The following is a 24,732-nucleotide window of genomic DNA, read 5'->3' on the forward strand; positions in this document are numbered from 1 at the left end:
ATTCAGAAAAAAATACAGAGATAGCTAGATAGAGCTAGATAAAGGGGCTTGAAAATTAACAAAAGATAAGTATGGGTACAATATTCTTTGTTTTATTTTTTTCAATTTTCTATAAGTTAAAAAATGCTTCCAAACAAGAGGGTTAAAGTAACAAGAGGGTTAAAAATAAAATAATTTTAAAAAGAAAGTATGCAGTAATTTGATTAAATTGGTAATTCTGTTCTCCTAGATTGGTTTAATATTGTTTCTTTTACTGTTGTTTTTAATTTTTTTAACGTTTATTTATTATTGAGAGAGATAGAGCATGAGCATGGGAGGGGCAGAGATAGGAGGAGACACAAAATCCAAAGCAGTCTTCATCCAGGCTCTGAGCTGTTAGCACAGAGCCTGACGCGGGGCTCGAACTCACAAACCGCAAGATCATGACCTGAGCTGAAGTCAGACGCTTAACTGACTGAGCCATCCAGGGGCCCCTTAATATTGGTTTAATTTTGTACATTCTTTTCTTCCTCTGAGAGAAAATATTCTAAAGTTCTTTAGGATTATTCACAGAGAATCTGGGGGCATGAATGTGTTTATTGTCAAGATACTAAGTCAGAGGTTATCGGAATCACTGTGCAATGAGATTACTTTTGACTCTTCTGGTTGTCTGTTTCTGCTGTGGCCTCAAAGCTGAGAACAAAATGTGTCATATATACCCACAAGTCTAAAAATAGTTTATGGACAATGAGATATCACTACACACCTACTGAAAAAACTAAAATTTAAAAATATTGACAATACCAAATGCTGGTGAGAATGTAGAGAAATTAGATCTCTCACACATGCTGGTGTGCATATTAACTTGTATCTCCACCCACTCTAGAAAATAGTTTGGCAGTTTCTGATAAAACGAAAATGTTGCTTGTTTTAGAAATCTATGAATTCTCTAAATTAGATTGTGCATCATTGCAATCCAAGTTGTTTTTACTTCACTAGTCAGCCCATTCTACTTTTTTTTTTTAAACCAGCTTGCACCAGCCTGGTGCCAGTCAATGCCACAATTGTTAAACAGTGGTAAATATAGATATTAATAATTCCTCAGGGAATCCTAGTTATAATAAACAAGGTCCTAAAAGTGATGGCCATGAGTGAAGCTTGTGTAATCTGAAAATCACTTGAGTTATGAGCTATTATTCCTCTCAAAAAACTGTCCCCTCTGTAACTGCCCTTCATACTGACCATCCCTCAGGCTGTTGGCCAGAACCCACTAGATCATTTATCCAAGAAGAGGGGTGTTGGTGTTTTCTTCTTAATTAACCTACATTGATTATTAAAGTCTCCTAAAGATGACTCACTGTCAGAACAACTTTGTATGTGTTACTGGAGAACCTGGACTTTTCCCAAATTCTATCTTTTATCAAGCCACAGCTCAAGTGCCCCGTCTTTCATGAAGATTCCTATAGCTCTTAGCATGTTCTTACCTTATGTCATTTGTTTTGCACTGTCTGTGTTTCTGTTCTTTGGGAACCTACTCCTTCTATGCCAGCTACTGAAAGTGATCCAGGACAAGTTGCTTAACATGTCTGATCCTCCATTCCCTCCTCATTTATAAAATAGAGGCGATGATAGATTTTATCTCAGCATTTTTAGGATTAGGTAAGATTACATAGGGCTTTGTAATTTGTAGTTTGTTAATTATTACCACTTCTCATAAATCTGGCTCCCCCCTTACCTCCCAGCCACCCAACACTAAATCATGCTGCCCTGCCTCTCTGACCTACCGTAACACAGCACATCGGAGTCTGAGTTCCTTACCCCTGCCCATGCTGACATACGTTCATACTTACCAGAAAGGAAGCACCTTCTCTGATGTTGTAGCTTACCATACATTCAGTAGGAGACAGCAGGAGGTTGTGTGGAAAGATTTGTTTCCTATTTGAAAAATAAGGGTGCAGTAAGGGTAACATTGAGTAATTGCAGCTTCAGAGTCAAAAGCCAGGGACATCGTCAGCTGTTCTGATCATATTACAAATCTAGCAGTACCTGGAAATAAATGGCTGCAAGCAAAGCTGTTGAGATTTCTGTATTGAAAATATGTTTTTGTTATTATTCAGTGTTGTGACAGTGACATCCCAAAATCTGTATTAATAGGACATAATCCATTAGTTGACTGCCATGTAGTGTATGGTCCTCAAGAGATCTGTACTGCTCTTCCAGTTTACTCTGTTACCATGTCTAAGTGTTTTTATCTGGTTTGGCACCAGACCATCTCTGAGTGACTTTAAAGTAAAGAAACGTACCAAACACATGGGGCACCTGGGTGGCTCAGTCGGTTGAGCATCCGACTTTGGCACAGGTCATGATCTCACAGTTGGCAGGTTCAAACCCCGCGTCAGGCTCTGTGCTGACAGCTCAGAGCCTGGAGCCTGCTTCGGATTCCATGTCTCCCTCTTTCTCTGTCCCTGCCCCGCTCACACTGTCTCTCTCAAAATTAAACATTAAAAAAATTTTTTTTAAGAAAATATCAAACACAAATAGGAGTAATCAAAGCTAGGACTATCAGTAGTGAGATGGATGTACATTGTGTACCTCTTCACATGCACAGAATAATTTTCTACAAAGATTTGTGGTATTTCTGTATTTCTGCAAAGATTAAATGATTGAATCTAGTCATGCAGAAACATCAGATGGATCTAAATGGAAGGTCACTCTACAGAATACTGTCAAGGAGATGGAAAACAGATAAGATAGGGAAACTGTTCCAGACTGAAGGAATCTGAAGAGACATGACAACCAAATGCAACATACCCAATTTGCTGAAAGATCACATGTGAAAGGAAGAAAGACAAGAGTCAAAGATAACTGCAAAGTTTTTATCCTGAGATACTGGAAGGATGATGTTGTCACTAACTAAAATGAAGAAGACTATGGAAGGAGCATATATTTTTGGAGAAATGAAGAGCTTAGTTTGGACACAGTTGAGATGACTTTTAAACTTTCATGGGGGTAGTTGAGTAGGCTGATATATGATCTGGAATTCAATAATAGGTCAAGTGACAGAAATCACTGAGGAATATAGAAGATTTAGACAACAGTCAATTCATGTGACATAATGAACATAAAGAATACAGCACTTCCCAATACACATACTTGTCAAAGACCTATGAAACATTTACAAATATTAACTAGGCCATAAGACAACCACAGTAAATGCTAAGGGAATGAATGATATTATATAAACATTTACAGATTTGTACAAAGCTATAATTCAGAGGAAAAACAAGGTAATCCTGCCTTCCCATCAGTAACAGGTAGGACTAGATCATATGCTGATCAGTTTAATGTTGATCAGTTTAATCTTCATCTTTGAGGCTTTTGTTTTAGTTTTTTAGTCCATACCTTATTTGCTGTATCTGAGCTTACTTTTGAGGTGTTTAAAAAGTCATTTTGTCCAATTAACACAAAGGTACTTTAAGGGTTGAAAGTGCTTATAAAAAGAGGTGTATGGGGCACCTGGGTGGCTCAGTTGGTTAAGCATCTGACTCTTGATCTTGGCTCAGGTCATAATCTCATGGTTCATGAAATTGAGCCCCATATTGGGCTCTGCACTGACAGGGCAGGGGCCTACTTGTGGTTCTCTCTCTCCCTCTCTTTCTTCCCCTCCTCTCTCTCTGTGTGTTTCTCTCTCAAAATAAGTAAATTAATTTTTTTAAAGAGGTGTGTAATGAAAACAACAAAGAAAATAATTTTTAATGATTTACTTTGAAATACTTCTAAACTTACCGAAAAATTGCCGTAATAAAAAGAATTCCCATATCTCCCTCATCCATATTCTCCAATTATTTCCTTTATATTTCATTTTCTTCTCTCTGTGTGCCACACACACACATGCCCACACACCATTTGTCATTATTAGTATTTTTCTGAACCTTTCAAGGGCAATCTAAGGATGTGATGCCCCATCACTTCTAAACATCCCTGTGGTTATTTCCCCCAAACAAAAGGATATTATTTTATATAACCAGCATACAAATCTCCAGATCAGGAAGTTAACCTTAGTACAAACTACCATCCAACTCACAGACCCAATTCAAATGTCATCAACTGCCCCAACAATATGTTTATTCATTGTGATCCAGGATGCCCTCTAGGAATGTATGTTCCATTTGGTGTTCATGTCTCTTCAGATTCCTTCAATCTGGAACAGTTTCTCTATCTTATCTGTTTTCCATCTCCTTGAGAGTATTCTGTAGAGTGACCTTCCACTTAGATCCATCTGATGTTTCTGTATGACCAGATTCAAATCATTTAATCTTTGCAGAAATATGGAAATACTACAAATCTTTGAGAAAATGATTCTGTGCCCTTGAAGAGTACACAATGTACATCCATCTCACTCCTGATAATATTAACTTTGAAGAGAAGAGCCAGTTTGTTTCCTACTTTGGAAGACAGAGACGGTGTCTTTCTTCAGAGCAAAGAGCAGGCATGCTCACTGCCCATTATAAAAGACTTGGACCTCTAAGCTCAGATTTCCTCTCTAAGCAACCCACTTATGTGTGTGTAGGTGTTACTTGGTCCTCTTCACATTTTTCTAAGAGAATAGGGGTTCCTGAAACTGACACAAAATTTATGATACTCTTGTACTGCTATGCTATGAGTCATAAACTGTCCTTTGTCTCTGAACCAGGTGTTTCATGTTTTCTGCAATTATCTATGAAATGTGGCAAACTAACTTATTAGCTTGCCAGTAGGAAAACTCTCAAACACATCACTTTTTGACAATGTGATCTGGTCCAATAACCTGTCTGACCTTCTCTCTTAAAACTCTCCCCTTCTTTATTGCCTCTCTAGTCACACTTGATCATGGCAAGAAAGTTTCCACTTCATGGGCCTTGAACTCATTATTTTCTGTCTCCCCAAGGATCCACAGAGGTCATTTATTCACCTTCATGAGTTCTTTATTCAAATATCACCTCCCTTAATTCCACGTGCATACACCCTAATTTTTCTCTCTAGGACATATCAACATATCATTCCACTACACACCATTTTAGGCTAAAATCCAAAACACTGACAACACGAAATGCTGACAAGGGTATAGCAGCAGCAGGAACTCTTATTCATTGCTGATGGAAATGCAAAATGGTACAGCCACTTTGGAAGACAGTTGGACAGTGTTTCACAACACTAAACATATTCTTACCAATGATCTAGAAATTGCACTCCTTGATATTTAACCAAATGAGCTGAAAATTATGTCCACACAAAAAGCCCGCATGCAGATATTCATAGCACCTTTCTTCATAATTGCAAAAACTAGGAAGCAACCAGGATGTGCTTCTGTAGATAAATGAATAAATAAGCTGTGGTACATCCATACAATGTAATACCATTCAGCATTAAAAGAAGTGAACTATGAAGAAATGAGACATGAAGACATGGAGGAAACTTAAAATGCATATTACTAACTGAAGAAAAGCCAAGCTGAAAGGGCTTCATACCATATGATTCCAACTATATGACATGCTGGAAAAAGCAAAACTATGGAGACCATAAAAATATTGGTGATTACCAGTTGTTAAGGAGGGATAAATGGGTGAAGCACAGAGGATTTTTTTTAAGTTTATTTGAGAGAGGGTGCACAAGAGAGAGCAAGGGAGGGGCAGAGGGAGGGAGGGAGGGAGGGAGAGAGAGAGAGAGAGAGAGAGAATTCCAAGCAGGCTCTGCACTGACAGTGAAGCCTGATCTTATGAACCGTGAGATCATGACCTGAGCCTATATCAAGAGTCAGACTCTTAACCAACTGAGACACGCAGGTGCTCCCAAAGGATTTTTAGAACAGTAAAACTACTCTGTATGATACTATAATGGTAGATACATGTCATTATACATTTGTCAAAATCCACAGAATGTACACCAAAAATGATCCCTAATGTAAGCCATGGACTTTGGATGATAATTATATGTCAGTGTAGGTTCATCAGTTGTAACAACTGTATGACTCCATAGCAGGATGTTGATAATGAAGAGGTTATATATGTGGGATTATATATGCAGAGCAGGTTAGTATATGGAAACTGTACTTTCTGCTCAGTTTTGCTATGAACCTAAAATTTCCCTAAAGATAGTTTATTTTTAAAAATACTGTGCAATAACATTTAGTATAATAGCATAAGAAGCAATAGGTGAAATATGCTAATATCAGAGTCTCATGAAGACAGATTATTGAGTGGAAAAAGAAAATACATTATGCATAGTTTGTATATAATATGGTTTCTTTTATGTGAAATAAATCAGATGCTAGATATACACACACATTAATTATATGTGCATCAGAAAATACACTGGCTACATATTCAATAAACTGTTAACAGTGGCTTATGGGAATTAAGAGAGGAGAAAGAACAATGGAATTTCATCTTTTTACTTTACGTTCTTCCATAGTGTTTAAATGTCTTATAATGATTATGTTTACCTTAGTAATACTTACAAAAATGACTTCAAAAGGACTTTCACTTTTTAAACTACCCCTGTATTCTTAAACCTTAATTCAGTGTTTTTGAAAATATGGTCCAAGTAACACCTATGCCAGAAACACCTGGGTGTTTTTTTAAAATATACTTCCTAGACCCCATCTCAGCTCTATTAAGGGTCTGGTCTAGGAGTGAGGAATAGGACTTTACACTCTTACGAGTCATACTGGGAGATTCTAACCTCTACCATTTTGAACTGCAATAAGTCAAAATGAATGGTGTATTGCTTAAAAATCAGCAAATGCCAACACCTCTTGAATAAACACCTACCAGTTACCTGTCAACCGAAGGACAACAATACAGGCCTCGTCCAAAGGGAGAATAGGCAAAATAACTAGGTCAATGATATATGGTGAACCAGCTAAGAAGCACTGTCACATTATAAAATGAGGTTCAAAGAATCTATAGATTCCAGAGAGACAAATACTGCCAAATGTTCAGAACTTTCCTTCTTCCTTTCATAAACACACAGAAGCAACAAATAATATGAGACATTATAAATCTATATAATGATTCTACTTCAATTTATACTGAAATGAATTTACTTAGACTTACCATAAAGGAAAACCCAAAGGTTAGTACTTTCTGAAGAGATACAAATCTAAATTATTCTCAAGTAAACTGATACTTACTTCCATTTACATAGTCACTTTAAACATAACCTTGACTTGATTACATTCTACATTTTAATCAAATAAAAACTAAAGAATAATTCATACAGTGGTATCTTCTATCTTGCACAATTGGAATCATCTGTTTGGAAGCATTTTTAATGTAAGACATTCCCAAGAATCTCAGTTTTTTGACATAAGAATAAAACATTCTCATAATCTATGCGTCTGATGCCTCTCTATAATATAATCGATCTAGAGCAGAGGATCTATGCCACACAGTACCAGCCAAAAGGAGCAGAGTTACCAGAAGTAATAGAAGGCTTTTCAATAATTGGCCCCATTACAATCAGCCCACATTTAGTGGGATTAGAACAAGTTTACCATGGTTCAGTTTATTTAGCAAGGAGCAACTCTTGGAAGATAAGGTAAGTTGTTAAATGATAAAATTAAATATACTGTATATATGAGCAATACTAATTTTTTTTTTAATTCATGTTTTTGTTTTGTTAGCTTTATCTATAAGTGATCCATCTTTCAGAAGCCATGAATTATCCTGGATGTCTTTTGCTTCCTTCCGTATTCAGAAAAAGACACATATTCAGTTGCAGTTTCAGCCTCTTTCTGCAGATGGCATCTTATTTTATGTTGCACAGCACTTAAAAGCACAATCAGGTAAAATTGGTGGGATATTTGCAGGGGGAAAAATCGTAATGAATTCCTAATTAAGAAATATATAACAGAGTATTTTTATTTCTTTAAGTCACCTAGCCTATAAAATATGTAAACATTTGATACTTCTAATGTTCTGTTATTGCTGCAAGTGAATGTTTACGAATTGACTCCCTAAATATAAATTTTAGTAAAATAGCAAGAGGTGGGGCACCTGGGTGGCTCAGTTGGTTGAGCATCTGACTTCGGCTCAGGTCATGATCTCATGGTTCCTGGGTTTGAGCCCCGCATTGGACTCTGTGCGGACAGCTCAGAGCCTGGAGCCTGCTTCAGATTCTGTGTCTCCCTCTCTCTCTGCTCCTCCCCTGTCCGTGCTTTGTCTCTCTCTCAAAAATAAATAAACATTAAAAAAATAAGAAATAAATAAAAAAAAATAGCAAGAACTATGTTAGAATTGAAGTTAGCAAAATTCACATACAGTATATTCTCAACTGTATAACCATCCCATCAAAAAAGAGGTTGAAGCCAAGCACAATAGCCCTATGTCAAAAGGAACAAAATATGTATATAAAAGATAAAGGAAAGGAAGGCATGAATGATGTGTTTCCAGTAAATCCACCCACATTTAGAGTTCCAAAAATTTTAAGTTATTCTGTTATCTAAATAGTAAACCTAGGATTCACATTCCAAAATAAGTTGGTAAAAATATTTTTATTAAAAAATTTTTTAACGTTTATTTTTGAGACAGAGAAAGACAGAGCATGAATGGGGGAGGGTCAGAGAGAGAGGGAGTCACAGAATCCGAAGCAGGCTCCAGGCTCTGAGCTGTCAGCACAGAGCCCGACGCGGGGCTCAAACTCACAGACCATAAGATCACGACCTGAGCCGAAGTCGGACGCTTAACCGACTGAGCCACTCAGGCACCCCAAAATATTTTTAACTATTAAAAGTAGCACAATCATTGCAAAGCAATATGGAATAAAAATATCCACGTAGTATGCTCCAGTTTGAAAAATTGTTTTTGAGTTCTTATTACTTTACTGTTGGTTTCCATTTTCATAGGTTTTTCTCCCGAATTTTGACAAAGACATTTGGTTTTATAGTTATAATTCTGTTGCAAAATATATAAATTTTATATTTGGCTGTTCTTTCATCTTGTTTCTCAGAAAATGAAATTTTGGTATTGGGAAATAATTAAATAAGCTTACTTAGTTTCCCATAGTCAACAAAAATGGTTTCCTGATTTTCACAATGTAATCTAAGTATTCTTTTAAAGGTGTCTTAATATGTTGCTAAGTGATTAGAATATCAGGGAATTAGACTAAAGTGTTTCCATCTCAATGCACTGGTAAAATACCTTCAAAATAATTTCAAGGAGAAAAGATAATTTCAAAGAAAAAAAAAGATAACATGATTGAGCTACAAAATATACATTAGAAGAGATTTGTTTTCCTGAGAGTTGATATTTTATTTTAAATTCATGATTAAATCTCCCTGTGAAAATGCTAAAAGGAAGAATTGTACATAAACAGAAAATTTATACTTATAAATCAAGAGACATTAAAAGACAAATAGCTTTAGGAGTGCCTGCATGGCTTAGCTTGGTTAAGCATCCGTCTTTTGATTTCATCTCAGGTCATGATCTCATGGTTTGTGGGCTCGAACCCCACGTAGGGCTCTGTGCTGACAGGTCGAGCCTGCTTGTGTGGGATTCTCTCTCTCCCTCTCTCTCTCTGCCCCTCCCCTACTCGTGCTCTCTCTGTCTCTTAAAAGAAATAAACTTTATAAAAAAACAATCAGTTTTAGTTATGTTGCTCATAAAAAAACCTCAGGATTAACCTTTGTATGATAAGGGCATAAAATCAAGATATATTTGGAACAGTACTGGCCAAGAATGTTGTACTATAGTTTTATAATTAGTACACTAGATACATATTTGTGTTTATGTATGTAAAATAAAAAGCTCGTACACATTAACATATGTAGGAAGACAAGAGCACATTTTCTTTCATCTGTTATTAAATGGCACTGTATTTCAATTCATGTCAGTCAAGATTTTCCTTTTCTCTGCTTTAGACACTGTTGACAAAAAGAGATAAAAATAGATTTATTACTTTCATGTCATGGTTGGTGCTGCATTTGACATGTAAGAAAATCATGAAACTGTAAACTATTAAAAATCTAAGCTTTACATTTTCAGATTAACCAAAAGGTACTTATCAGATGAAAAGCATAAACTTATTTATTAGTGTTCAATTGGTGTAATGAAATGGTAACATAGGTTTCATTTATTTAAGGTTGCATAAAATACAAGTGATGTTCTCATACTTTTTACCTTCTTTATGAGTTATGTTTAATGCAACCTTAACTAAGTCTTCTAGCTGATTCTCTAAGAGGAACTTTCAGTAAAAAGTGCCCACTTAGTACACAATGTAAAAAAAGACAAATTTAGATGTCAACAACCAATTAGGTTTTCATATGTAGAAGACCAAATTCTCAATTAATAAAGTATCTGTCTATTTCGAGGTTGATAATTTTAATAATCTAACATAAAATTTGAAACAAAATAATTTCAAAATTATGCTAGTTGATTTTAGATCTTTCATTTTGGAAATAAATTTTAAAGAAATAAATCCTTGGCACCTGTTTATCCATTGCTGGTAAGAATTTAATATCTTAAAGTGAATGTGGGGCACCTGGGTAGCTTAGTTGGTTAAGCATTAGACTTTGGCTCAGGTCACAATCTCATGGTTCATGAGTTCAAGCCCCATATCAGGTGAGTTCGAGCCCCAAGGGTGAGTCCCAATTCTCTCTCTCCCTCTCTGCACCTTATGGGATTCTCTCTCTCTGCCCCTTGCTCACTTGCACCCTTTCTAAAAAAAAAAAAAAAAAAAAGAGATCACCCTTTGCGATCTTTAGGAAAAAATGTTTTGATACATAAAAATTATTAATATTATGTTAAGCACAAATTGATCATGGATAGCCTGAATTCATCTTGCTATAGTTATAAGCCTCACAAATATGTTTTTAAAAAGCCTAGTCATCCCGGGCGCCTAGGTGGCTCAAGTCCCTTTAAGTGTCCGACTTCAGCTCAGGTCATGATCTTGAGGTTGGTGAATTCAAGCCCCACATGGGGCTCTCTGCTCTCAGTGTGGAGCCTGCTTCGATCTCTCAAAAATAAACATTAAAAAGAATAACAACAGGGATGCCTGGGTGGCTCAGTCAGTTAGGCATCCAACTTCAGCTCAGGTCATGATATCGTGGTTCATGAGTTAGAGCCCCCGTCAGGCTCTGTGCTGGCAGCTCAGAGCCTGGAGCCTGCTTTGGATTCTGTGACTCCCTCTCTGCCCCTCCCCGGCTCGTGCTCTCTCTCAAAAATAAATAAAACATTAAAAACAATTTTTTTAAAGAACAATAGCAACAGTGAATTCATTTATGATCTTCACTCCATTTATGAGTTCAGTTTCTTGTAAGGACTGTCCACTAGGGATCAATTTCTAACATATACTTATCCTAATGCCAATCTGTTCTCACAACCCATGACTACAGCACCATATTCTAGTCAACTAAAATAAAAGGTTTGCATGACAAAATCTGTTAGTACAGTTACAAGAGCAATCTTAGCTTCCAGGGACACAAAGGGGGAAAAGAAAAACACCTTTTTTGGTCAGTTCTTCATAAGACAACATACCAGCAAAACTGCATTAAAATAAGCCTTCCTTTATTCTCTTTGCACTTAGAGTTGGCAACTTGATATTATAGATTGCAGCTTTAGCTTTCCTAATCATTTTTTACTGTTTTTGGGGTTTTATTAAGTTTGAGAGAGAGAAGTCGTGTGCAAGCGGGGGAGCGGCAGAGAGAGAGAGTGAGGGCAAGAGCGAGAGCGAGAGAGAGAGAGAATCCTAAGCAGGCTCCACATTCAACATGGAGCCCCCATGGGGCTCGATCTCACAACCGCAAGACTATGACCTGAGCCAAAATCAAGATTTAGATGCTTAACAGACTGAGCCACCCAGCCATTCCTAAAGGTGATTTCTTAATTCAATAATTGTTTATTTAGCATCTAAGTATGTGCCAGGTGCTGTGCTAGGTGCTGGGGATAAACCGTTGGGCCAAATCAGACACAGACCCGGTTTCCATGAAGGTTACGAGCTAGTGGATGAGGCTGAGGCAGCTATTAAATAATCACGGGTATAACGACAGATTATAGTCACTAGAAATTCTCTATAAGGAAAATGATTCAGAGAACCACACTTTGCATGGGCTCATATAGTTTTCTGAAGTTGAAATCATAGGTGTAGGACTATAGACCTGCTACATATTCCAGTCTTCTTAGAATAATGGTGGGAAGGGGACCACAAAGGGGAGTAGAAGGAAAGGACACTGTGGGAGAGAGGTGAGGCAGTGTTGCACTGCCCAAGGAGAAAAGGAAGAATAGCATGTGCCAAGAAATCTCCTTGGATAAGAAATTTTATTGGTTGTGAAATGTTAGGGAGAAGGGAAAATGCTATCTTGAGGAAGACATCTGCAGGATCTGTTATGCAAATCACTTTGCTAACTTCTTGAAGCAGCTTTACCATTGAAGGGCCACATTCTTTTCTTGGCACAGAGAGCTGCATTTACTTTTCCTTTGAATGCCTCACTGCAACTTCATACACAGGCTAGATCATATTTATTCATATTTGTTCCCAGATGACTATATAATTATAAAATGAGGTAAACATTGTGAAGGAGAGAAATGTGGTGCTATCAATAAAATAAAATAAAAAACCTGACCAACTCTGTGGAATCACAGTTCTCTGAGGAAGTGGCATTTGATCTCAGACCTGAAGGATAGGAGTTTCCTAGATGAGGTGCGATGAGGTGGAGTGTTCCAAGAAAAAGAAAACAATGTGCACAAACGTTCGGAGGCAAGAACAAGGTCAGTGTTGCTGGAGTAAAGAGAGTGGAGGAAGAGGGAGAATACACTCCGGGTGAAGCTGGAGAAAGGGGTTGGGAAACCTGCAGAGCCTCTGTAGATGTTAAAGATTTTAGGCTTTTATCTCAACAGCAAATGCCATTAAAGGGTAGTATAATGACCAGATCTTTTCACTTGAAAAGATCACTTTAGCTTCAGTTTAGATTCGAAATTCAATTAGGAAGGAAGAGTGAAGAGGCTCTAGCAAATAGATTGAGCTAGAAATAAAGCTAGTGAATCTAATGAAGATGGCAAAGGCGGACAGAATCAAGATGTTTGCAGTGAACCAAAATGTTAATAAACCTGTTTATGTGTGGAAAAAAATATATGGAATCAGGGATCACAGCTAAATTTTTAGTTTGAAGAACTGGAGGATGAGGAAGTGACTCACTGAGTTTGCAAAGACTGGAAGATGCCAGGTGTATGGGAGAAAGTTCACAAACTGAGATACAAAATTTAGAGAGATCTCAACTAGGGATGTGTGTAGTAGACAGAACTTGATGCCAAGGACATGGCTGAAACTTTTTCATAGCACCCGTATTAACTGTTCTTAACTCTCTTATTTACTGCCTCAATCTCTGTCAAAAAAGCAGGATCAGATGTTTGGAGTAAAAACATCTTTAAAAAAGCTTTTTACACATTCATCCTTAACTAGATAAAATCATTAAAGGTAAACTTCACTTTAACTTAGTACATTTCATTCAATGCAAAATATTTACAACTAGGAAAAGCTTATGTGGCCAATTCCTGAATAATACAGGATATATGTATGAATAAATACCCATATATTTTCATCTGTAGATGGAAATAAAATTCTCTAACGTTGTGATCAAGACTTGCCTTTTTTTGCCCAAAACCAAAACTTACTCAAATGGCCAGAAAGGGCAAGAGTTTTTAATGGAGTAACATTTTCCTGTTACTAATTAACTGGTTTTCTTTCTCAACAGGTGATTTTTTATGTATCTCCTTAGTAAATGGTTCTGTTCAACTTCGCTACAACCTTGGTGACAGAACTATCATTCTAGAAACTCTCCAAAAAGTGACTACTAATGGAAGTATTTGGCATGTGATTAAAGCAGGAAGAGTTGGTGCGGAAGGCTACCTGGATCTGGATGGGATAAATGTAACAGAAAAAGCCAATGCAAAAATGAGCTCCCTGGACACAAATACTGACTTCTATGTTGGAGGAATGCCATCTTTAAATCTTGTAAATCCTATGTCAATAGCAAATGAACCTGCAGGTTTTCAGGGCTGTGTCCGAGAAGTTATTATAAATAATCAAGAGTTAAAATTAACTGAATTAGGAGCAAAAAGTGGAGCAAATGTAGGTGACTGTGATGGGACCCCCTGTGGGTACAAGGTGTGCAGAAATAGGGGTGAATGTATAGTAAATGGCACAACTTTTTCTTGCAAATGTTTGCCACATTGGACTGGAAATACATGTAACCAGTCTGTGCACTGTTCAAATAATCTTTGTCTCCACCAATCTCTATGTATACCCGACCAATCATTTTCTTACAATTGTTTCTGTGCTTTGGGTTGGGTGGGAAAGTATTGTGAAAACAAAACTTCATTTTCAACTGCAAAATTTATGGGTAATTCTTATATTAAATACATTGATCCAGATTACAGAATGAGAAACCTTCAGTTCACTACTATATCCTTAAATTTCAGTACTACTGAAACAGAAGGCTTAATTGTATGGATAGGAAAAGCTCAAAAGGAAGAAAATGATTTTCTGGCAATTGGTCTCCATAATCAGTCCTTGAAAATAGCAGTTAACTTAGGAAAAAGCGTATCTGTGCCTATGATCTATAGCAATGGCACATTCTTTTGTAATAAATGGCACCATGTAAGTGTAATTCAAAATCAGACTGTTATTAAGGCCTACCTAGATAACAACCTAATTCTCTCAGAGGATATTGATCCACACAAAAAATTTGTTGATTTAAACTATGATGGCATTAGTTATCTAGGGGGCTTTGAATATGGCCGAAAGGTAAATACTGTTACTCAAGAGATTTTTAAAAGAGATTTTGTTGGCAAAATTAAAGATGTATTTTTTCAGGACTCAAAAAAAATTGAGTTAATTAAATCAGAAGGATATAATGTTTTTAATGGAGATGAACAAAATTAATGACATAAATACTGGTAATTTTGATATACAAAATATATATGTAAATGTATTTTGATAGCTATTTGTGGCACACTGTTTACTAGAAATCAGCTATTTACTATTAACTGAAATAGTCTAAATGCTAACATACCTTATTTATAAGCTTATAAAATATAGCTAAAGAAATGATTTTGGTTGGTTTTCCTACATCCAATATCTATAAACATGATGATTCGAAAGTTTTCACTCCATTAGTTCATGTAGTGTTTATTCATCTGTGAATTGGTTTTAAATGATACAAAGAAAAATAAAATAAAAAGCAAATTATTAACCAAAGGAAAAATAAAAATTATATAAGAAAAAAACTACACAATCATATTCTGTTGTATGGCTCAGCTATGAATATTTATATGATTGCAATAATATGAAATTTAAATATGGACTAAAACCAAAGTTATTGCATGAATGTGGGAAGATGGAAGGTGGAGGAAAGGAGTTGGCTGGTGAGGGTTAAACATTTAAATCCCATAGTAAGACATTAATACCACAATTGTTGCAAACTTTTTTAAAGCATACATGTCACAAATATGAAGACACATATCCTAAGAAATATCTAAAAGAACTGAAAATAGTAACCTCTGGAGAGGAGTAGTGCAAACATTGCGGGGTTTTGTTTACAAACCTTATAAAATTACTTGACTTTTTAAGCCATGTACTTACATAACTGATCAAATTTAAAAATTAAACTTCATCTACACCTATTTTCAAGTCTACAGATCTCAAAACTGGGCATTAAATAGGTTCTGAATAATGCCATTGAAAAATTATTGTACTGATTGTATCTATGCCATCAAAAATAGTAACCTGAGAAAATTCCTTTTACCCAATCACTAGTTATTGATATAATTGTAGACAGCATTTTCTCTCCCCACCCCACCACTGCATATTGGGAAGTAGTTATTGCTGCTGTTATTTAGCATTTTTAGAGTGTGGTATTTATGACAATTTGGCCACCAAGAAAGCAAATGACGACACGACTGACACAATACACTAATAGGTATGACTATACCTGGAGAGAAAAAATATTACCTTGGTAATAAGCAACATGTGAAGTTTGAAAGGAAAGATATATTAATTATTAAATGGAGAAAATGGTTTACAAATAAAGGGGCAGGTGCATGGTTAGCTGCTCATTGCTATTAAGCAAACTCTGCCAGTACAGATTCCAGTCTATACAAAGAAACTAAGCATTTTATCATTTGAAGAATTAAAAACAATTTTTTTGCAGGGGGGCACTTGTTTTTGCCACACCATTGCAATCAGAAGGCTACAGATACTATTGGAGGACCCCAGAACTAAAGTTAAGAACTTTGGCACCATTCAATGGCACACAACATACCCCCAGGTATATGAACATTAGAAAAGGTGTATGAGCAAAGTATAATGTAAGGGAGAACTACAGAATGTCTATATACTGATTCCAAGGCTGTGTGTGTGTGTGTGTGTGTTGTTCTGTTTTTTAACAGAAACCATGTAAGAAAACTCCATCCAACAATATTGGCTGAAAAACTGTGACCTAAATTTGTTTGGGCCCATACCATTTCATCTAACTTTGGTGATATTAAGATAATAACTGATCTTTAAAAAATTCATTTTGATGGCTGATAATTAGATCTCACTTTAAAGACATACATTTTATGTATAAAGCTAATAAAGCTGTTCTCAAAGGTTACCAAAGTTCCAATGAACCACACCCCCATGATAGGCTACATGTTCTCTCATGATACAAAGTGCCTATCATTAAAGCAGCACTTCCTTAAGTATAAAACAAGGAACTCTGAGAGCCCCTAAGTCTTCTGGGGATCCACAGAGTACTTCCTTTCTCAATGACAATTCCATGTGAAGCCAGGTTTTCTTCATATATTTCAAATGAGATGACATATTGCAAAACACTGAATGCAGAGGCAGTTAAGAGAATCCAGAGATGTGCAAAAATGAAAACCATGACATTCTTACCAAATTTAGTGTAAGTTATTTTTCACACAAATTTACATTAACATAAGGATCAGTGTTAAATAAGTTAACAATTATTTGTAAATTGTAACATCTTAATTTCTAATATGCTAAATGATACAACCCATTTTTTGGGTTCTCAATAACTTTTTAAAGAGTAAAAAGATCCTGAAACCAAAAAGTTTGAGAATTACTGTTAAAGTTGCTTCTCACAGCTGCAGTTTCACATGAAGATGTGATCACTTGTCTTCTGCACTACACTGCAAGCCCCAAGACTGGAGGCGAATTGTACCATTCAATTCCAAGAATCAAGCACCAAATAGAATAGGCACCAAATAAGTAAGAATTTAAAACTGCTATCTACCAATTTCCTATAAATCAAAATGACTCAAAAACTTTTTTTTTTTACTGTAAAATCTAAAATTTCATGTGGTGGGAGTACCTGGGTGGTTCAGTCAGTTAAGTATCAGACTTCAGCTCAGGTCATGATCTCCGGGTCATGTTGCCCCTCTCCAACTCCCGCTCTCTCTCTCAAAAATAAATAAAACATTTAAAAATTTTTAAATTTCATGTGAATTATCATTATTCATTTTTGCTATCTTTGGGATGATAGTGTTGAAGATTTCCTGTGTTTTTCCAGCACAAAATAGAAATAATTGATACAGACACCCTTTAAGATAACTTTACTATAAACATTACAATGCTTCTGAAACACAAAGTGTTGAATGTAAACATGTTTCATAGTACAGTGAATGCCTCATATCTGTCAGAAAGGTTAAAATTAACACAGGAAACAATAGAGGATGCAGACGAGGCTACAGAATAAAGGGAACACTTTTGCACTGTTGGTGAGAATACAAACTGGTGCAGCCACTCTGGAAAACAGTGTGGAGGTTTCCTTAAAAAAATTAAAAATAGAACTACCCTATTAGGGATCCAGCAATTGCACTACTATGTATTTATCCAAAGGATACAAAAACGCTGACTCAAAGGGGCACATGCACCCCAATGGTTATAGCAGTACTATCAACAACAAATTATGGAAAAAATCCAAATGTCCATCCACTGATGGATAAAGATGTGGTGTGTGTGTAAATACACACAATGGAGTATTTACTCAGCGATGAAAAAGAATGAAATCTTGCCATTTGCAACAATGTGGGTGGACCTAGAAGGTATTATGCTAAGTGAAATAAGTCATCGAAAGACATGATTTCACTCATGTGAAATTTAAGAAACAAAATAGATGAACATAGAAGGGAAGGAAAAATATAACAACAAAGAGGCAGGCAAACCATAAGAGACCCTTAAATACAGAGAACAAACAGGGTTGCTGGAGGGGAGGGTGGGCAGGGAGATGGGCTAAATGGGTGATGGGCATTAAGGCGGGAACTTGCTGGGATGAGCACTGGGTGTTACAGGTGATGAATCACTAAATTCTACTCCTGAAACCATTATTATACTATATGTTAACTTGATTTAAATAAAAAAATTAAGGCAATGTTTATCTTTTAAAAGATTCAACAAAGTTGCTGCAAAAAATTGACTTGGGGACAGAGGAGGGAAGTATTCTCTTTTAAAATAAGGAATATTTTTAAAGTACAGCTTGGGCAGATATGTCCATACACACACTGAATTACTTCACAGAAAAAGGTATTTAGGGATATTGGTAGTTATACTGAATTCACTGCCTCCTTTAAGTACTCTGGTTTCCCCCACCCAAAGACTCTGTTCTGCATCTATAAAGTAGACTCGTGTTTTCAAGACCTTTCTAGCCCTTAACCTAAAATTTCTTGCTCTATACATGAATTACTGAAATTCTTTATGAAACAGGAATCAAAGAATCAGGGTTGACACCTTTTTAAAAGTAGTAACCAATTCTATTCAAGATTTGCCTTGGGAAACAAATAGTCAAATAGTAAGTGGTAACTTGACCAGTGTTTTAAAGGGATCTGAGCAGACTGAAATAGTGCAACTGGTACATTTAAATGTTAAAATTAAGTAAACTATTCACTTTAATAAAATCTGGTTCATTAGCAAGCTCTCATAATGCATTTTAACTTGATTCATATCCTTCTTTAAAAACATAGCTACAATTAAAAACTAAGACCATACCTGATTAGAAATTTAGCAGTTAACTAGTTTTATATAGCCAAGTGGTTTAACTGTCACTCCATTTTCTTATCTATTGTTAATCTTATCTATTCTTAACTTTTAAACATATTTACTATGATCCTAGATGTGTTTTAACTCCAAAACCTTAGTTCACCCACAAGTAAGTTACAATCAGCAAGTCAAGAATTGTGGTAAATAGAATGGTCCCTTAAAGTTGTCTACATCCTAATCCCTGGCATCTATAAATAGGTTATATGGCAAGAGGGAATTGAGGTCTCAAATGGAACTCAAGTTCCTCATCAGCGACCTTAAAATAGGAAGGTTATCCTGGATTACCTGGGTGGGCCTAATATATCACAAGGGCCCCTTAAAAGTGGATGAGGGAATCAGAAGGATCAGAGGTGGCTTTGAATTGAAGGAAGGGACCTTGAGGCAAGGAAAGTGAGTGGCCTCTAAAAGCTGGAAAAGACAAGGGGAATGTATTTTTCTCCTAAGGCCTCCAGAGAAGGACACGTTGATCTCAACCTGAGATCTGCATCAGACTTCTGATCTATAGAAACGTACAATAAAGTTGTGTGGTTTTAGGCCACTAACTTTTTAATAATTTGTCACAGCACCAACAGAGAATAAAAGAGAACTTGAGAATTAGGATTTGAAACGAAGATAAACTTTGCAGATCTATACAAGGGAACCCACACTTTTCGTCTTCCTGCTCACTTTGAGGAGTTGGGCTATTCACCACAGACAGGCTGGTGGAATAGAGAGGAAAAGGGCTATGAAAGGCATATACGGTAATCAGGCTTTTGTCCCTCTCTCCTGTTCTCAATTCTCATACAACTGGCATGCAGACTTTGAAGAAAAGTGGAACTGAGCTAAATTCCAGTTCTGACAATAGCAGTCTAACCTTGGGCACTTTTTTTTTCTTTCCCCCTAAGTACAAGTTTCCTCAAGAGACCTCTGAGGTAAGTCAGTCTTCACCTTTCAGGCTGCCCAAGGTTTATATAAAGTGCTCCACACAAGGTCTGACATAACAGAGGGCTCACAGAGGCTTTCTTATTGCAAGGATGACAAGAGGTGGACTTTTTGGTATTGAGACACCCTGGTACATTTTACTTAAGAGAGGTATGTAGAATCTGTCTGAAGATGGTTTTAAATTTTAAAAAGCATCAAATTTTTTGAAGATTAAGCTTTCCTTAAGACAGGAGAAACAAAGAGGAATCTCATTTAACTCATATTTGTGTTAAGGCTGGTTTGTAGGTGAGACTTTAAAAGACTGAGAATGGCTTTGGATCTACTACTCACTGAAAATTTTTCTCATTTCCCTTTCCTCCCAAGTTAAAACCTCAGTCAATATGCCTATACTCCCCCTAATCACCACAATGTTTCAGTCAACAAGGGTAAGAGACCTGGTTTTAACACTTAGTAGCCCTGTAATCTCAGGAGATGGCCACCACTAATAGGAGCCTCTATGAGATCAAGCTCCAATGAGATATGAAAGCATCACAATATATATAAGAAACTACTGGCTAAGAAGTAATAAAAAACTAACTTAAAGGCTTTCTTCCATTGGTTAACCCATTTTTACCTTACCAAACAAACAAAAAAAATTCAATGTCTACTCAACTCCCCCCCCACCATCCCTACCAGATTAATCAGGGGAAGCAGACTTACTAACATACATAGTTGAAATCAAAAAGGTAATTTTTTTGGTTTGAGGGATTTGTTTTTGGTTTTTGTTGTTTTTTAAGTAAAACCCTGAACAATTTCTTCATAATGCTGCAAAAGATGACCAACCTTAAGTTTTGTTTGCAAACTGACTAGTTTTCTAACAAGTTAATTTCCAAAAGAAAAGTAGACCAAAATTAAACAAACTTTATTTAAATACAAGTCCTCTGTTTCAGAACTTTTATGATCATTAATTTCGGAGGATAAGGATGACAAAAAAAAGGGTTGCAAGTTATTGCAAGTTAGACAAAATGTTTGGTTTTGAATTTCAGCTCCTTTTCTCTCCAGTGAGAACACCAAAGCTGACTCATTTTCAAAAACTATTTTTAACTGTAATCGTTATACTTTTTAAGAAAATCAATTTTATCTTTTTAATTTTGTGAAGTCATTTATATTTTTCTTCATTAATACAGAGGAGCAAAAATACTGTTTTTTCTTTTTTGGCCTCAAGTGCTAGTAACTTTTGGTAGCTATTGGTTTAAATTATAGCAATCAATACAGTAGGTAATTTAGGGTGTAAGTAAATTTAAATTTGGATTAACAACAGCCTCCAGGTGTTTTCTATTTCAAGAAGTACTAGCATACAAAACTGTAGTTATCCCCCCTCCTCCACCAACAAATTACACATGTTCCAAAGAGATTCACAACATGTTTCTCTAAAATAAAAGTTCTGAAATGATTAGTCAGTGTACCAAATTTTGATGGTATACAAGTTTTCAGAAACATACCTATAAAGTGAGCTATAGCTACAACAGTTTTTCATTAGTAGTTCTCAATTCATAGCCTCTTTAGAACTACATGATTTACCTCAATAGTGTGTAATCTATGGTACAGAAATCGTTTTTTCCCTCATCTATTGCCTGATTTAGAGAGCTATGGCTCTATGCCCTTGGTGGAGTAAGGGTTTACCATCTGATGATAATTAAAGCTTTAAAGAATACTTTGACTACTGAATTTCAAATCACACACACAAAATAGGTGAGAAATTCTTTTATCATATTTAGAATCAAAATATCCCTTAAAATATTTACATTTTACAGTAAAAAGGATAGCAAAACACAAGATCATGTACAAGCTTAAGTATTCAAGTTTCCAAAGAGCCAAAAATGAAAAGGAAAGAAATGGCCTACCACAAAGTTGTAGTAATGGTAATAAATGCCTTCAATGAGTGCAGATTAAAGCAAGAAATGTACTCCTTGGGCGTCTGATTCTTGGTCAAAAACTGCTCAACTAAATGATTAATATAATCTGATTATGAAGTTGCTTGGCATTCTGTTTCTCCTCTACAGTTTCTTTAAAAACAGTGCAATTTAAACAAACTTACAGAGCACACATTACTCTCAAATTAGTCATTATATAAAGGACATTCACTAGAGGCAGTAAATATACTCCATAGTTAACCATATTTACCAAGTAAGGAATAAAACTAAAATTTCTAAGCCTTTATTGCATATTAATAAAACAAATCTTTGAATATACAGCAATGTAAAACTTTTAAAAATATTAAATTCCTAGAACTAGGGACAGTTGGTATGAAGAAGGGATGATGAGCACTGGTACAGAGAGCACTCTGCACCAACACACAGATTTTATTGTTCTGCAAACCACCAATATTAAAAATTTAAAAGATGGCACAATCCTAGCAGGCAATCGTAAAGTTTTTAAGATACAACATTTAAGTTATTTAAATGTAATCTTGAAGCAGCCTGCAAATTTTACCTTTTGCTTTTAGCTCTGTCAGTGTGGTCCCTATCTTTGTGGTACCTATCTCTGTCCTTTTCTCCTTCTCTATGTTTACTTTTCTCTCGTTCTTTGTCCTTTTCATGGTCTTCACTTTTAGGTTTATCTGGTTTCTTGTCTACATTCCTACTATCCCGGCTTGCTTTTCCATCTGCTCCTCGATCACCATGTGACAACCGCGCCCTCTCTTTATCTTTGTGCCCTTCCTCCCTTTTTCTGTCTCTGTCCTTGTCTTGGGTTCTGTCTCTGCGTCTATGCCTTTCAGACTCTTGCTCCCATTCCTTTTCATGTCGCTCTCTTTTCAAATGGTGTGAATCACTATAAAATCTCTGTCGATCCCCTTTACCCCTATTAAATGGCCTATCCAGTTGCTGTTGGTCTTGCCTACCCCAAGGGTCACTATGGCGCCTTTCTGGTCTTCGAATGTCTTTAACCTGGTAAAAATTTTGTGGGCCTATATACCTTGATGTTTGTGAAAGGGGACCCATCATACGTTGTGGTTGGCCTGTCAGGTGAACAACAGGTGGCCAGGGAACCATGGGATTTTGAGCAAAGCCAAAGCCTGGAGGGGGAAGTAAAGGAGGCGGTAAATGTGGTGGAAATCCAAACATGCTTTGTGGGGGAAAATTAGGAGGTCCTGGAAATGGAAATCCAGGGGGGCTAGACTTGAGATGCTGAAGGTTGGGCTGCTGTGGCCTCATGGGTGAAAAGTTTGCACTTGTTCTGGGGCTGGTGCTTCTGGAAGTAAAGTTGATGCTTTTAGAAGGAAATTCTGATTGACATGTGTTTCCACCTTCAAAATGAGATGTTGTCGCTGTGGATCCTCTTCGAAATGGGTGCACAGTTTCGATATTTTGCATTAAAATATCCTCCTGTAAGGGTTTTGTTTGTTCTGCTTGAGAAGTGTGTATGTTTTCTACTGACGGTGAGTTTTGTGCAACCCCTGAATTATCACCCTGCTGAACACATGAGCTCTTCTCTACAGAAGACAACTTTTCCTCTACATTCATTTGTTCTGTTAAGTGCTCCTTGTGTGACAGACCAGGCAGGGTGTGTTTTTCTCCATTCCGGCAATTATCTCCATCTTTGTTTTCTGAAGCAGTTATCTGCTGACTTCGTCCTGCTGCTTGTCTAGGATCCCGTTTCAAGTTGATAAACTGTGGGGACCTTGTTGTATTAGCAACAAGGTTTTCACTGCAACTGACATTACTATCTATGTTTCCTTTTCCTACATTAGACCTGCATGGAGAACTAGTATTTGAAGTCCGATTATCTTGCAAATTATTCTCTTGATCTTGCAGCAGCTGCCTTTTTAACGTTCTCTCTTTATTCTCCACAGTTTCTTCCTGTTTCGACTGAATTGATAAATTTGTTAAGAATGCTTCTGTAGAAACATCTGGTGGTTTACCTCTGAGGCTAAGACTCGTCAAAGGTCCAGGAGAAATGGAAGAAGAACCCATTACTGATGTTTCTTCTCCTACTACTGAATTACCTGTAGACTCTGAAAGATCATCTACTTTAACCTTTACCTCCTTGGCTTCACCATCAGTTACTTCCACTTTATCTACTTTCTCTGCTTTGGGGTCAGCTTGCTCACTTAGAAAAGGAATTTCTTTAAGAGTGTTTTGTTCTATCACCGATTGAGTCTGTTCATATACCTGACCAGTAGTGCCCAAAAGGCTCTGAAGTATATCATCCACAGGAAGAGGTTTATTTGCTAATTCCAGAGTAGAAGGTTGATTTTCCCAGCCAATCAATACCCCAGGAAGGAATCTTAAAGGTTTTGGTGGCTCTTGTTTGGTGACTTCCACTAAAGGTTCAATTACTGTTGGAAGGTCTTCCTGAAGAGTTTGCTGAGGCTTATTTCTCTGCTTGTGTAATACAGTTGTAAAAGAATTAAAAAAGTCATTTTCTTCCTCTGGTGTTTCTTCTGTGGCAACTTCCATCTTACTTTTTTTGTCAGGTGGCAATGCCATTGGTACGCTTTCAGAAGTCTCGGCTGTATGACTAGTGCTAACACTAGCACTATGTTGCCGCTTAAGTTTTTGACGAATAATTAAGCCCAACAACAGATTGGGTCTATGCAGTTCAAGCCCTGTATAAAATAAAAAACATCAATGAACAGTCATTTTCAACCATTACAACACAGGGTACATTTTTGCATCTAGCTTATTACAGCCTATTAGGTGGGTGCCTGTCCCTGTGAAGTCAGCTCTAGAGGGCTGAAACCCAAGAATGCAAGCAGAGTCTGTCTTCTCACTCTGG

General features: G+C 36.5%; 2 protein-coding genes across 7 annotated transcripts in view; one reads left to right on the top strand and one right to left on the bottom strand.

Annotated features, from left to right (window-relative positions):
* The window catches only part of EYS (eyes shut homolog), a 1,591,614-nt gene extending 1,574,335 nt beyond the window's left edge, over positions 1-17,279 (top strand). Inside the window, exons 40-41 of the mRNA XM_053222617.1 lie at positions 7,643-7,804; positions 13,706-17,279. Coding sequence (XP_053078592.1) covers positions 7,643-7,804; positions 13,706-14,895 — 1,352 coding nt within the window. The 3' untranslated portion in view covers positions 14,896-17,279. The remainder of the gene's footprint in view (positions 1-7,642; positions 7,805-13,705) is intronic.
* Positions 17,280-20,854: 3,575 nt separating this feature from the next.
* The window catches only part of PHF3 (PHD finger protein 3), an 81,881-nt gene continuing 78,003 nt past the window's right edge, over positions 20,855-24,732 (bottom strand). For all 6 annotated transcript variants that reach the window (XM_027057494.2, XM_027057498.2, XM_053222614.1 and 3 more), the window contains one exon: positions 20,855-24,562. In XM_027057494.2, coding sequence (XP_026913295.2) covers positions 22,443-24,562 — 2,120 coding nt within the window. In that variant the 3' untranslated portion in view covers positions 20,855-22,442. The remainder of the gene's footprint in view (positions 24,563-24,732) is intronic.

The sequence above is a fragment of the Acinonyx jubatus genome, chromosome B2 (genome assembly GCF_027475565.1).
Source record: "Acinonyx jubatus isolate Ajub_Pintada_27869175 chromosome B2, VMU_Ajub_asm_v1.0, whole genome shotgun sequence".
Taxonomy (NCBI): Eukaryota; Metazoa; Chordata; class Mammalia; order Carnivora; family Felidae; genus Acinonyx; species Acinonyx jubatus.